The 13,442-nt window shown below is 42.5% G+C and overlaps 1 protein-coding gene across 2 annotated transcripts in view; it reads left to right on the top strand.

Annotated features, from left to right (window-relative positions):
• The window catches only part of KDM4C (lysine demethylase 4C), a 400,467-nt gene that overhangs the window by 385,053 nt on the left and 1,972 nt on the right, over positions 1-13,442 (top strand). For both annotated transcript variants that reach the window (XM_018052007.1, XM_018052008.1), the window contains 2 exons: positions 3,380-3,499; positions 7,125-7,217. In XM_018052007.1, coding sequence (XP_017907496.1) covers positions 3,380-3,499; positions 7,125-7,217 — 213 coding nt within the window. The remainder of the gene's footprint in view (positions 1-3,379; positions 3,500-7,124; positions 7,218-13,442) is intronic.

Below are 13,442 nucleotides of genomic sequence, written 5' to 3'. Positions count from 1 at the left end.
GAGAGTGAAAAAGTTGGCTTAAAGCTCAACATTCAGAAAATGAAGATCATGGCATCCGGTCCCATCACTTCATGGGAAATAGATGGGGAAACAGTGTCAGACTTTATTTTTGGGGGCTCCAAAATCACTGCAGATGGTGATTGCAGCCATGAAATTAAAGGACACTTACTCCTTGGAAGGAAAGGTATGACCAACCTAGATAGTATATTCAAAAGCAGAGACATTACTTTGCCGACTAAGGTCTGTCTAGCCAAGGCTATGGTTTTTCCTGTGGTCACGTATGGATGTGAGAGTTGGACTGTGAAGAAAGCTGAGCGCCGAAGAATTGATGCGTTTGAACTGTGGTGTTGGAGAAGACTCTTGAGAGTCCTTTGGACTGCAAGGAGATCCAACCAATCCATTCTGAAGACGATCAGCCCTGGGATTTCTTTGGAAAGAATGATGCTAAAGCTGAAACTGCAGTACTTTGGCCACCTCATGCGAAGAGTTGACTCATTGGAAAAGACTCTGATGCTGGGAGGGATTGGGGGCAGCAGGAGAAGGGGACGTCAGAGGATGAGATGGCTGGATAGCATCACTGCCTTGATAGACGTGAGTCTGAGTGAACTCCGGGAGTTGGTGATGGACAGGGAGGCCTGGCATGCTGCGATTCATGGGGTCGCAGAGTCGGACATGACTGAGCGAATGAACTGAACTGAACAGGCCATATCTCTGTGGCCATTGGCAACACCTTGGTGATATGGTCCCGGGAATTGCAGCTCAGGATTGGTTTGAGGTAGTTATTCTAAAGGTTAGTAAACCTGTGTTGAAGGTCAAATCTGTAAAACTAAGGGATAACTTCCCCGCTTGGAGGTGGCTTGTGGTGGGTGAGTAGGTAGGACTGTGGCTTCATATCCATCAAGGCCTTGACTTGCCTCTATTGGGATTGAAGAAGGGCCAGTTGAAAGGGCCTGAGGGCAAGCAGTTAGAGAGAGAAGGAAGTCAGGGTTTGAAAACTTAAAATACCTCCTTTATTTGTAATAAAGCAGTCGCTGGAGAGTGTGGCTTACATCTGTGGGCGAAGGATTCTCCTGATACACTGGACCTGAGAATTAGGCCTTCTAGTGACCTGTGGTGCAGGACACCACCCATTCCCTCTGTGGAAGGATCAGAGCAGCTCTGCAGAAAGAAAGAAAGTGAGGGGCAAATCAGACGTTACCAGCCTCCAGATTACCCCAGCTCTGCTTTTCTTCCTTAAGAGTGCTTTGGCTATTCAGGGTCTTCTGTGTTTCCATACAAATTGTAAAATTGTCCTAATTCTGTGAAAAATGTCATTGGTAATTTGATAGGGATTGCATTGAATCAGTAGATTGCTTTGGCAGAGGAGGGATAAATTGGGAGATTGGGATTGACATATATAGACTACTGTATATAAAATAAATGACTAATAAGGATTTACTGTATAGTACAGGGAACTCAATACTCTGTTACGGCCTATATGGGAAAAGAATCTAAAAAGAGTAGATGTGTGTGTGTGTGTCTGTGTATTATAAAACTGATTCATTTTGCTGTGTACCTGAAACTAATACACTGTAAATCAACTATACTCCAATAAGAATTAAATTTTAAAAAGTGAATTAAAAAAAAGCCAGGAGTTATTACCCCCAATAGTGCTTCCTCCACATGGAAAAAATCTTTAGATGAAGGAAGAAACATACTCTTGTTCTCCCTCTGCCCTCATCACCAAAGCATCTGGGTTTCAGCTCAGAGTTATCCCAGAGCTGATGTAGCTTCCTAACCCAGGAGACCAGACAGTGTCTATTTAGAAGCAAGCTACACCTTCCAGTGTTCTTAGTACCAGGTTCATTTTGGGAAGGGAAGGGAAATGAAAAGTGATACGATAACCCTGGGGGCTTATACAGAAGACAGTTCATCTTACCTTTTCAATTCTGCATTGCCTGAGGTCAAATATTATGAAAGCCAATAAGAAACTTATTTTCATATGACTAAGTTTGATGCAAACTGTCAACTCTGCAGAGCCTATAGCTTTAAGTGGAACCATAGTCTGCAGTGAGAAAGTATACATACTTGCCTCGTATACTCTTGAATCCAGCAATAACTCAGGAATCGAACCCAGGTCTCCCACCTTGCAGGCAGATTCTTTGCCATCTGAACCACCAAGGAAGCCCAGTAAAAGGACCACTCCTTTATGAAGCAAACTTTCTGTTAATAATGAAAAGTAATATAGGGTGGGTTTCTAATCATAAACCACTAAATATTTCCTGTGTGTGCCTCTCATTTAAACCACAGGATCATGCCTAGTCTGCATTTATAACTTGACTGGTCAAGTGTGCATTTCAGTCAGTGAGATGGGCCTCATCAGTAAAACACTAGGATTAGCAAAACATGAATTGTTAAATGTGCAGAAAGTTTATCAAAGTAGTCAAGTATTTAATTCCTTTGTATTAAAATTTTATTGTCATACTCAATACATACAAATTTAAGTTTGCAAACTGTATCTGTAAACTAACTCTGTGCCCCACAAAAAAGGATTTTCCAGGATGAACTGCTGGGGGATTTACTCAGGAGTTGCTGCCTGAGGAGGAGGTGGAGTAGAGTGGAAGAAGTCAAGTGAGAAGACTGGTCATAGGTGTCCCCATGATCACCCATGAAAGGAGCGGCTAGTCAGTGAATGAGAGATGCAGGCAGAAGAAGGCCTGTTGAGGCAGGCCCAGGGTTCTTCAGAAAAGGGCTGCTAAACAGGACAGCACCTCCCAGCCTCAGCTGTCACGCTGTGGATGTTCCTGGCACTTTCCCCTTGCTGCTGCTTCAAGACCTGCCAACTCCAGTGATGGTCTGCTTCTCTTCTGGCCTCGCTGTCCTCAGTTCTTTGTCTCTTACACAGCTTTATTTCTCCAGAGCTTGCTTAGAGGCTCAGTTCCCTTGTCAGTAAAGTGGGGCCAATTCATAGTCTCTGCCTACTTCATGGAATGATTGTGGGGATCAGATGAGATGTATGTTAAAGCATTTTGTTGACTGCAAGATGCTGTATAAATGTCAGGTGTTATAAATCATTAACCAGTCTATTTTTCAGCCAAAGCAGTTTCTGTGCACATTTTACTTACCCTCTGAACAATTCTCTGTCAAATAGCAAATATAAATGCCGATGTTTCTTCCTTCTTGGATTATGGTGGTTCCTTTGCAACTTTATGATCTAGGCTGAATCTTTAAGTACTCCTTTGGCTCATAACTCTTCCCCTGAACACCCATGCAAGATCATAATCCATAAAACACAGAGGCAATAACTCCTTTTAATTGCCAGGAGTTCATCATTTGCTAAGTTCTAAATGCAGTCACTTAGACATTTGCCTTGAAAAGCCCGACTCCGTTTATTCTGCAGAGCCGAGACTGTGTGAAACTAGGCCCTCCTGCCGAGGGAGAAGTCGTCCAAGTCAAGTGGCCTGATGGCAAACTCTACGGGGCCAAGTATCTTGGATCAAATGTTGCCCACATGTACCAGGTGAGTGCTGCCCTGGGTCTGATGCTTGCTGAGATAGACAGGAGAAGCCAGAGGGCAGATGGTATATCCAGTGTGCTATGGGTCAAGAAGCTAGAATTTAGAACACCTGCTGTTTTATAAAAAAGGCGAAGTTTCAAAGACTGTTGACCCAGTTAATAGAGTTTTATTCTGGGGATAATAAAGTTCAATACTGGGAAACTAACAACATTTGATAAATGGATTAATAGTCAGGAATATAGTTAGGTCAAAAAGATGACCGACTGGATGGTAGGCTGCTTTCTTGTGTTTCTGTTATATGGGAAAAGAATAAGTGGCTGGATTACCTAACTAAGCCAAGTCAGTGATGGCTGTTCATCACCCAGCAGCCCCTGAATGGGTGGCTTTTCCCCGACAGACGTCATCCCTGTTGACATTTCAGCAAACCTAAACCAGTGATGCCTCAGCACAGATGGAGCCATTTGTGCACCCAGCCGTGCATGCGTGCTAAGTCACTTCAGTCGTGTCTGACTGCAACCCAATGGACTGTAGCCTGCCCAGGCTCCTCTGTCCATGCGGATTCTCCAAGCAAGAATACTGGAGTGGGTTGCCATGTCCTCCTCCAGGGGATCTTCCTGACCCAGGGATCAAACCTGCATTTCTTAGGTCTCCTGCATTGGCAGGCAGGTTTCTTTATAGGATGCTTTTTTGATGAAAAGTACAGTTGTCAGTTGGGAAGTCTGTTCACTGAACAACAGTATATATTATTTTAAAATATGGATACAATTAAAAGGTCTTCCCTGGTGTCTCAGACAGTAAAGAAGATTCCTGCATTGCAGGAGACTGGGGTTTGATCCATGGGTTGGGAATATCCCCAGGAGAAGGAAATGGCAACTCTCCAGTTTTCTTGCCTGGAGAACTGCATGGACAGAAGAGCCTCGCAGGCTACAGTCTGTGGAGTCACAGAGTCAGACACAACTGAGTGACTAACACACAACTAAAAAATGAACTATATCCCTATTAGAAATGAGGATGAGTTAAGCTCTAATAAGAAAAAACAACATGGATGGCACATATGTGTTTCTATTCCTTCAGAAAGACTTTTTAAAAGGAAAAGATTTATTAGAACCAATACATTATAGTACTCCTAGTAATATGATGGCAGAAGTCAACATTCTCAAGCACTAGTGTAAAAACAGGAAGACTGAAGTAAAGGGAGAAAAAGCAAGAAGGTTCAGGCCTGTTAAGTTAAAAACAGCTTAAGAATGATAAGACTTCCAGTTTCCTCAGAGAAATTGTTCAAAGACTGATAAGGGGCTTGGGCTTAAATGGAAAAGAACATTAAAAGACTGAACCAAAAACTGGAGCACAGTGTAATTAGCAGTGTTCAAAGACATTTGGAAAACTTAGGGAAGGACATTTTTAAGGTGCAGAAAAAGCCAAGGGGAGTGTGTGTGTATACACTTAAAGGCCATTTCCCCCTCTATACTGGTGACAGTGTTACGTTGCAGATTGAGGTCATTTACAGCAGGTTAGATGTTGGAGCGTTTTTGTATCAGAATGTCCCAAATCAGGCAAAAATTAGAAGACAGGCTGGTAATACCGGAGTCTCCTAGAAAAAAGCTTTACTACATCATTCAAAAGAAAATAATTACATTTAATTAAACAATACATGCAAAAGTGAAGCATCTTACATGTAGCAAAGCCATTAGCTACATGAAAAGTATCATAATGAGGACATGTTGAAATTCTGGCTAATTAGTAATCAGTGTGTTAACTTCAGTCAAATTTATGATGGCCTATCAACACAGAACAGTGAGCATATTTATAGACTCAATGAAAAAGTTAAGACTAATATTAAAATTGTCTCTCAAGTACAAGTACTTTAAAATTCTTCATTAAACCAAGTGGCCTTTTGAGGTCATTTTGTGTTTTGTGTCTAATTATTCAGCCTCAGCATTGACTAAGCAAAGACATTTATAAAAATAGAACCGAAATACCTGTTGCACAGTGCCAAGTATCCTAGGTATATGCATTTGGGGGTCCTCATAGTAACTCTCCAAGATAGGGTTTTTGAATCCTATTTTACAAATGAGGGGAGGAAAGGCTCAGCAAATTTGATAATTTGTCCAAGTGCACAGAGCTGGTAAAGGGAAGAGCCAGAATTTACTCTCTGCTCTGTCCAAACTCTGGTGAACAACCATCCCAGCCTTTGAGGGACTGTCCTGGATTTCAGCAGTGAAAATCTTGCATCCTGCAAGACTCCTCAGTCCTGGACAAACTGGGTTGGTTGGTCACCATACCATAATTCCTCTGTTTTAAAACTGACTTTTTCTCTTTTAGAATTCTCAAATGATTGGCAACAGAAGAAAGGTAGGCACAGGTAGTTCTAGCTATGCGATCAAACTGTATAAATGGGATGACACCTTGGCCTAATTAAATGTTAAAGAAACCATTCTGTTGAAACAAGGCCAGGAAGAAAAGCCTTCCCATCTCAGCCTTCTGTGAACTAGCAGGGAGATGGCCCCTGTGACCGAGACCTAATTCTGCCCCATTGTTTGAGCTCAGTCAAATGGGAGCAGTACATGGATGATACAAAGTTTAACTATATATTTTACCTTTAGTAGCTTTTTAAACTTCAGCAGATTGTTTTCATTAATATAGCACAGCTACATGATTTAACTCACCTTTTTAACTAGAAGTGCAAGCATACATTTATTTCTTAAAAGAATTCAGGCAGATGATTTAGAAACTTGAAAAATACCATAAATGGTTCAGAGTTAAGAACATATTAGAATTAGATATTCTACCTCGATTGCATCGCTTTCGTTGTTTTCTTCTGGGAGAGTTCATGTGGGAGTAAGCCTGGATCAGGATCTCTTTGAATAGGGTGTTTGATGAAGTTCCCAGATTACGTTTCTGTTATTCAGTGTCACTTAAACTTTTTCTCTAACAAAACAGCATAAAATATTGAAAAAAAAATAGATAATGAAAATACTTACTTCCATTTGAGTAGCTTGGAAAAACAAGTTTTAAACATTTTCATTTAGATGGTTATGTATTTTCACCCATTGACATGGTTGACACATGAGGTTGAGGGGAACCTGAGATTTTTCTGGCCTTTTGGCTGAATTTAACAAAAGTGAGTTTTGAAAGTTAAAGTTCTATAAGAACTTGAGAAATTATTTTATCTGGGAGGATTATAAGAGTAAATATGTCATCACTTTTTTCTCAAAGAGAAACACCCTCCCTCTTAAGTCATCAGAGCATCTTAAACAAAGAGCATGGACAGGCTCCACCAGCCCTAGTGCTAAACTGGCCACAGTCTCCTGTTCTGAGAAATCATCTGAGAAGCAGTTCTTTTTCTTTTTTTTTTTTTTTGCTTTGGGGGCATAAAGTTTTCATATCACACATTCCAGGACACTCATTTTCAAGAATTTTGGCCTGTTTGAAACATGCTTTGTTCTTGGTCTGATAAGGGAAAGAGCTTTTCTCCCTTCCTTGGCTGTTGGCTAGCTCTCTTGTTTGTTCTGTTTGAATCCTTTTTCTCTTTTTTGGTTTGTGTAGCTAATTGGAACCCTGAAGAAAATGGTGAATGCTTCTTGCTTTTTAAAAAATATACCATGCTCAATGCTTTATTTTGCATTAGGTTGAATTTGAAGATGGATCCCAGATAGCAATGAAGAGAGAGGACATCTACACTTTAGATGAAGAGTTACCTAAGAGAGTGAAAGCTCGATTTGTAAGTACCGGATAATCTCTCTGAGGGGTCTGCCCTGTGAATCCCTCCTCTAGCACTGTTTCCTGAGCCAGCAGAAACACACTCAGGCCTTTAGACTGATTTTTAGGAAGCCAATGCATCTTTTCCATTATTGAAATCTATTTAATCCAAAGCAAATATATTTGATCAGAAACAGGGAAACCAGTGCAAGTTCATTTTTCTTTCTAATGAGGTCAAATGACGCTTCTTTATGTTAACATCTGTTGGCATACAAAAAGTTACTGAGTACATATTCTGTGCAAGAGAACTGGGAACATACAAAGATACCATCAAGACATTTACAATCTTGTTAGTGGAAGCCATGTTAAAAGAAGGCTTTCAGTAGGAGATTAATGGAGACTCAGTGTAGTGAACATCTAGCCTTATCATATATAGTGCAGCCTTGAGCAGTGTGGGGAGTGGGGATGCTGACTCTCCACACACTCACATATGGCTTGTATAGTCAGATCCTTTCTGTTCACGGTTCCACATCCATGAATTCAACCAGCTGTGGATCGTATAGTACCATCAGGTTTACTATTGAAAAAAATTTGTGTATAAGTGGACCCATGCAGTTCAAACCCATGTTTTCAAGGTCAACTATATTGATGAATTTCTCTCTCTCTGAAGCTTATTAATGGTTGTGTCAATTCATAATTAAATGAAACTCTCACTTTCATAAAAGAAGGAATAAACAAAGCCCAAATACTAGTTGTGGGAATAGTAAAGTGGTGTTTTTTTTGTTTTTGTTTTTTTTTAAAGAAAGCATTATTAGTTTCAAGCCCTGTACATACCATTAAAAGACAAACATGGACAAATAATCAAAATCGAAGTTGTTGAAAAATATAATTCACAATAACTTAGTTTTCATTATTGTATCATAAAACATTTTCTGGACCCTGAAATGAAGCCAGTTTTACTCATTTAGAATTACATCTAGTGCATTTGTGAAATGATAAACACTAAAGTAGGAGAAGGGAATGAGGGGCTTTTTCTGACTGAAATGAATTTTTTTTCTGAATAAATGACATCCTGCATTTTCATTGCATGCTAATAATATACTTTTAGGCAATGATAGAGTTATCCTAGTTTGGAAAAACCATGTGTTTCCTTAAAGATTCACCTGTATATTCAGCCCCTCTCCTGTCAGGTGGGGTCCCGAGTAAACCACATCAGGGGTAAGCTGAGTTTCTTCTCAGCTGCATCCTGAGGGGAAGGTCCTTCACAGTAAAGCAATCAAGAGACGAGAGACAGTGCTGCCCACCCAGTGAGGAAGCGTGACATGTAGGGAACCACGTGCTGAAAATAGCTTAACTCTCAGATAATAAACAGCAGGGAAAGGGAGGATGAAGTGTTCCTAGAGTAAAGACATCTATAAAACCTTAAAAGAGACCTAAAACCCTGGGTAATTAGTCAGTGTTCTAGGTCTGGAAACCTCTTAAGAACAACTTTCCAGGTTGCTCGAGATGACTGCCTCTCATCCTGTTGCTTGTATTTTCCTTGGATTCTCCATCCCCTTCCCTTTCCTTTTTCAAATCACCTGGAGATTTAGAGGTTGGGAAATGGAGTAGGGAGCCCTCTGGAAGTCCCTCAGGTCTTTGATGTTCTAATTCATGTATGATTAAGCATCCTACCAGCTGGGTCTTGTAGATTTCAAATACCATTTCTTAATCACATTAAAAGAAAGCTGCTCTGATCACAATCTCTTTGTTCCACAGTAGAATTGGCTCTGTCAGTGTGCTTTCCCATGTAGCTTTACTTGAGCACAGCTTCTGAGTTTTCTAAGATCCATTTCTCAGAGCAGTCACACCAAATTGAACTTTTATTTTTAACTTTCAGAGAAAAAAAATTTAAATTAAAAATATATAAATCACATAGATATTCTAAATCTAACCTGTTACGAGCCTAGTAGAAAACCTCTTCAGGGACAAAATCTAGTTTGCTCACAGTCACTAAATCCAGTTTGCCACCTCTGATTTTAGTGAATCAAAGACTTAACGTGCTTCTGTTGTAACAAACCAGCTTTTCCTTCAGGTTTGTGTATAACCCTCTGGCCCTTGGCTAGTCTATGAATGCTTTTTTTTTTTTCCACTTGGTGAAACAAATCTAATTGGAAAACTTGTTGATGGAAGATACTTTATAATTAGAGGGGTTTTTTTGTTGTTGTTGTTTTAAGGAAGGGCAGGTTGCAGCCCTCACTGGGAGGCCTTCATGTTTTAATGACTTCTGCTCACCCAGACACATGCTGACTTGGGGAGAAATTTTTCAAGAGAGTCAGCAGTCCACCTCGGTGATTGTGCTGGGTTCCTTCCCACTAACTTCAGAAACGGCCCCATTACCTTTTATTGTCTCACAGAAAAACCATAGCAATGCTGCATAATTAACTGGCGCTGCTGGTAAATCGGTTTTATTATTAATTTGAGAGGCTGACTTTGGCTTTCTTCACACAGTGGCAACACTTTCATAGATGTTTCATTTTCTTCTTTAACTGTAGCACTTATAAAACGGAAAGATTACTCAGAGGAAATGCTTTGCCAAGAGTGAATGAACCAAAACTGTTTTCTTCCAACGACAGAGAGTGCCCAGCCCATCCACAATCTCTTACTTTGCTTCCTGGGTGAAGCTACAGAGGGAGCCTATCACCCTGGAGGACTGTCTCATGAACTGGCAGGGAACATGCTCAGCTTTTAACCTGTGCCTGGTTTTAGTTTTCAAGCTTCTTTGTTCCATTGTTTGTCTCTTCTTCATGACTGATCACCTGTTTTCAAGCCTTCAAATCTAGGCTCTGCCTCTGTCCACCACCAGGGGAGGGGGCCTCCGTGACATAATGAGGTGTACTGTACATTGGTGGCATCTCAATAAAAACCAGTTGAGAACACATTCAAGGGGAAAAAATAGGGAATTAGGAAGGAAAAATAGTGCTTTAAAGAAAGCTTTACGGGAAGGAGGAATCCAGATGGCAGAGGAGCAGGACATGGCTCTCACCCCCTCCCACAGATACGTCCAGAACACACTTACACATGGAACAGTTTGCACAGAATATCTACTGAATACTGGCAGAAGACCTCAGACTTCTGACAGGGCAAGAAAACCTCCACATAATCAGTTAGGGTGAAAGAAAAGAGAGAGAGAGAGAAAGGAGTGGTAACAAGACCTGTGCCCCAGGGAGGGGGCTGTGAAGGAGGAAAGGTCCCCTCAATGGACAGGAATGCAAAGCTTCAGAGGAGAGTGCAGCAACCAGGTTCTAGAAGGCAAAACAGAGAGTGACCCACACTCCCTGGCAGTAGATGCTTATGTGCTGGCCCAGGCAGGGGCTGGGTGCTAAAGCTTGGGCGTCAGAGGTCATACCCAGGGAGAAGAGTGGAGTTGGCTACATGCAGACAACCTGTAGAGGCTGGGATATTGCGACTGAAGCTGCACAGGGAAGAAGGCTGGGCCCTCAGGAGGCGAGGACCCATTGTTGAGCGCCACGGAAGGAGAGGGGCAGGAACCACCAATGGAACTCCTTTCCCTGCTCATGCTCTCAGGCAGCAGGATGCCACCTAAAAATTCCGGGGGTAGGCATGAGCCAGCACCACCATTGTGAGCTTCAGAGGTGGGCATGGACCACTGAGAGAGCCGGGAGCAGATGCCAGTCACTGCCCCTGCCATCCAGGGAGCATGTGTGGGCAGCGCGCAGGGGCCAATCACAGGGGCTGCTGCTGGGAGACCCACAAGCCGGTGCCGATTGCTACCCCAGTGTACTGGAGCTGTTGCTAGGAGACCCACAAGCCGGTGCCGACTGCTACCCTGGTGTACTTGGAGTGAGTGTGGGCTGCCAAACCTTTGTTGTTGTTGTTCAATCACCAAGTCATGTCTGACTCTCTGCAACCCTGTGGACTGCAACACGCCAGCCTTCCCTGTCCTTCACTATCTCCCGGAATTTGCTCAAATCCAAGTCCATTGAGTCATTGATGCCGTCTAACCACCTCGTCCTCTGCCATTCCCTTCTCCTTTTCCCTTCAGTCTTTCCCTGTGTCAGGGTCTTTTCCCATGATTGGCTATTTGCCTCAGGTGGCCAAAGTATTGGCATACCCCACATGAAGGGTATAAGAGCCAGCACACGCTGAGGAAGGAGACAGAAGCATCCAAACTAAAAGCAGCCCCTCGATTCCAGACAAGACAGCAGAGTAGGACTCCAGCTCATGTCCTGTCATGACAACACCAAAATCACAACTAAGTGCTGAACAACCATCAGCAAAAAAGACTGGAACCTCCCAAAAGAGATATTTTACATCCAGAGACAAAGCCACAACAAGATGGAGCAAGAGTCCAGAGCCCCAGGTCAGGCTCCCCAGCCTAACAGTCTGGCATCAGGAGGAAAAGTCCTCAGAGCATTTGGCTTTGAAGGCTGCTGGGGCTTGAGGGCAGGAGCTCCACAGGACAGGGGCAAAGAGACTCCACTCTTGGGGTGCACACAAGGCTTCACATGCACTGGGACCCATGGCAAAGCAGTAACTCACAGGAGCCTGGACTAGGCCCACCTGTGTGGGTCTTGGAGGGTCTTCTGGAGAGGAGGGGGTCCACTGTGGCTCACTATGGGGGCAGGGACACTGGTGGTGGAGGCCCCAGGGACTATTGATCACTGAGCTTTCTTGGAGGTTGCATTTTTAGCACCAAGATCTGACCCTACCTAACAGCCTGCAGGCTCCAGTGCTGAGGCGCCTCAGGCCAAACAGCCAGCAAAGGGGAACACGGCCCCGCCCATCAGCAGACAGACTGCCTAAACTTATACTGACCTCATAGGCATCTCTAAACACACCCTTTGACACAACTGAGTGAGGTACCACCTCACAAAGGTCGGAAGGGTCATCATCAAAAAATCTACAATCAATGCTGGAGAGGGGATAGAGAAAAGGGACCCTCCTACACTGTTAGTGGGAACGTAAATCAGTACACCACTGTGAACAGTATGGAAATTCTTTAAAAAACATAAGATAGAGCTACCATATGACCCAGAAATTCTACTCCTGGTATATATCTGGAGAAAACTGTAATCCAAAAAGATAGATGCACCCCCACTGTTCACTGCAGCGCTGTTTACAATAGCCGAGTCATGGAAGCAACCTAAATGTCCATCAGCAGAGGAATGGGTAAAGAAGGTGTGTGTGTGTGTGTGTGTGTGTGTGTGTGTACTGGAACGTTACCATAGGAAGATGAAATAATTCCACTTGTAGCAACATGGATGGACCTACAGATTATAATAGTAAGAAGACAAAGATCATATGATACCACTTATAAGATAATTTAAATGAACTTATTTACAAAACAGAAACAGACTTCAAAAACAACAGTATGGTTACCAAAGGAGAAATAGAGGGAGAAAGGATAAATTAGGAGTTTGGAGTTAACATATATGCACCTACTATGTATAAAATAGAAGATCAACTAGGACCTACTGTATAGCACAGGGGATTCTACTCAATATTCTGTAATGACCTACATGGAAAAAGGATGGGGATATGCATATGTGTAACTGAATCACTCAGCTGGGCACCCGAAACCAACACAATGTTATAAATCAACAACACTCCAATATAAAATAAAGGTTAATTTTTTTTTTTTAAGTAAACTTTACTGGAGCATAACAGAAAAAGCCCACATTCCTTTGCCTAGCTAACACTTACTGAGCAGTGACTGTGGCAGAGTACACTGCTTACTGTGGGAGCACATGTAAAATTCATTTTATAGTCCCTAATATTCTCACCTTCAAGGGGTCCAAGGAACCCCTGATGGCCCAACACCTAACCCCTCATCTCGGCCCATGCCTTCATTCTACTACATTGACATGTAATGTGTTCCAGGAATCCAAAAAAAGGAACCTCATTTTTGTCAGTCACAGAGAAGACAGGATATCTTCTGTGCAAAGGAAACAGTACATTTAAAGACAGAGGCTGGAGACAATTAAGTGTGACCAGGAAATGCAAATAAGTCAGTCTAATCCAAGCATGGGGTAGGATTATGTTCGGTTATGTACATCCAGCCTAGAAAGTATAGCCGTGATCTTGAAGGCAGTGAGGCTACTGAAGACCATAAGCAGGGGTGTCGCGTAGTTAGAGAGTATAGAGACATTTCTTCTAGCAGTTCTGTGAGACATGGACTAGGGCGCAGCACTGTTACAGTGGTTTAGCAGTGGAAATGAGGGCCTGCACCATGGGGTCAGTAGGG

This window comes from Capra hircus, chromosome 8 (genome assembly GCF_001704415.2).
Source record: "Capra hircus breed San Clemente chromosome 8, ASM170441v1, whole genome shotgun sequence".
NCBI lineage: Eukaryota > Metazoa > Chordata > Mammalia > Artiodactyla > Bovidae > Capra > Capra hircus.
Note: the sequence above shows the minus strand (reverse complement) of the source record. Positions and strands in the feature narration are given on the sequence as shown.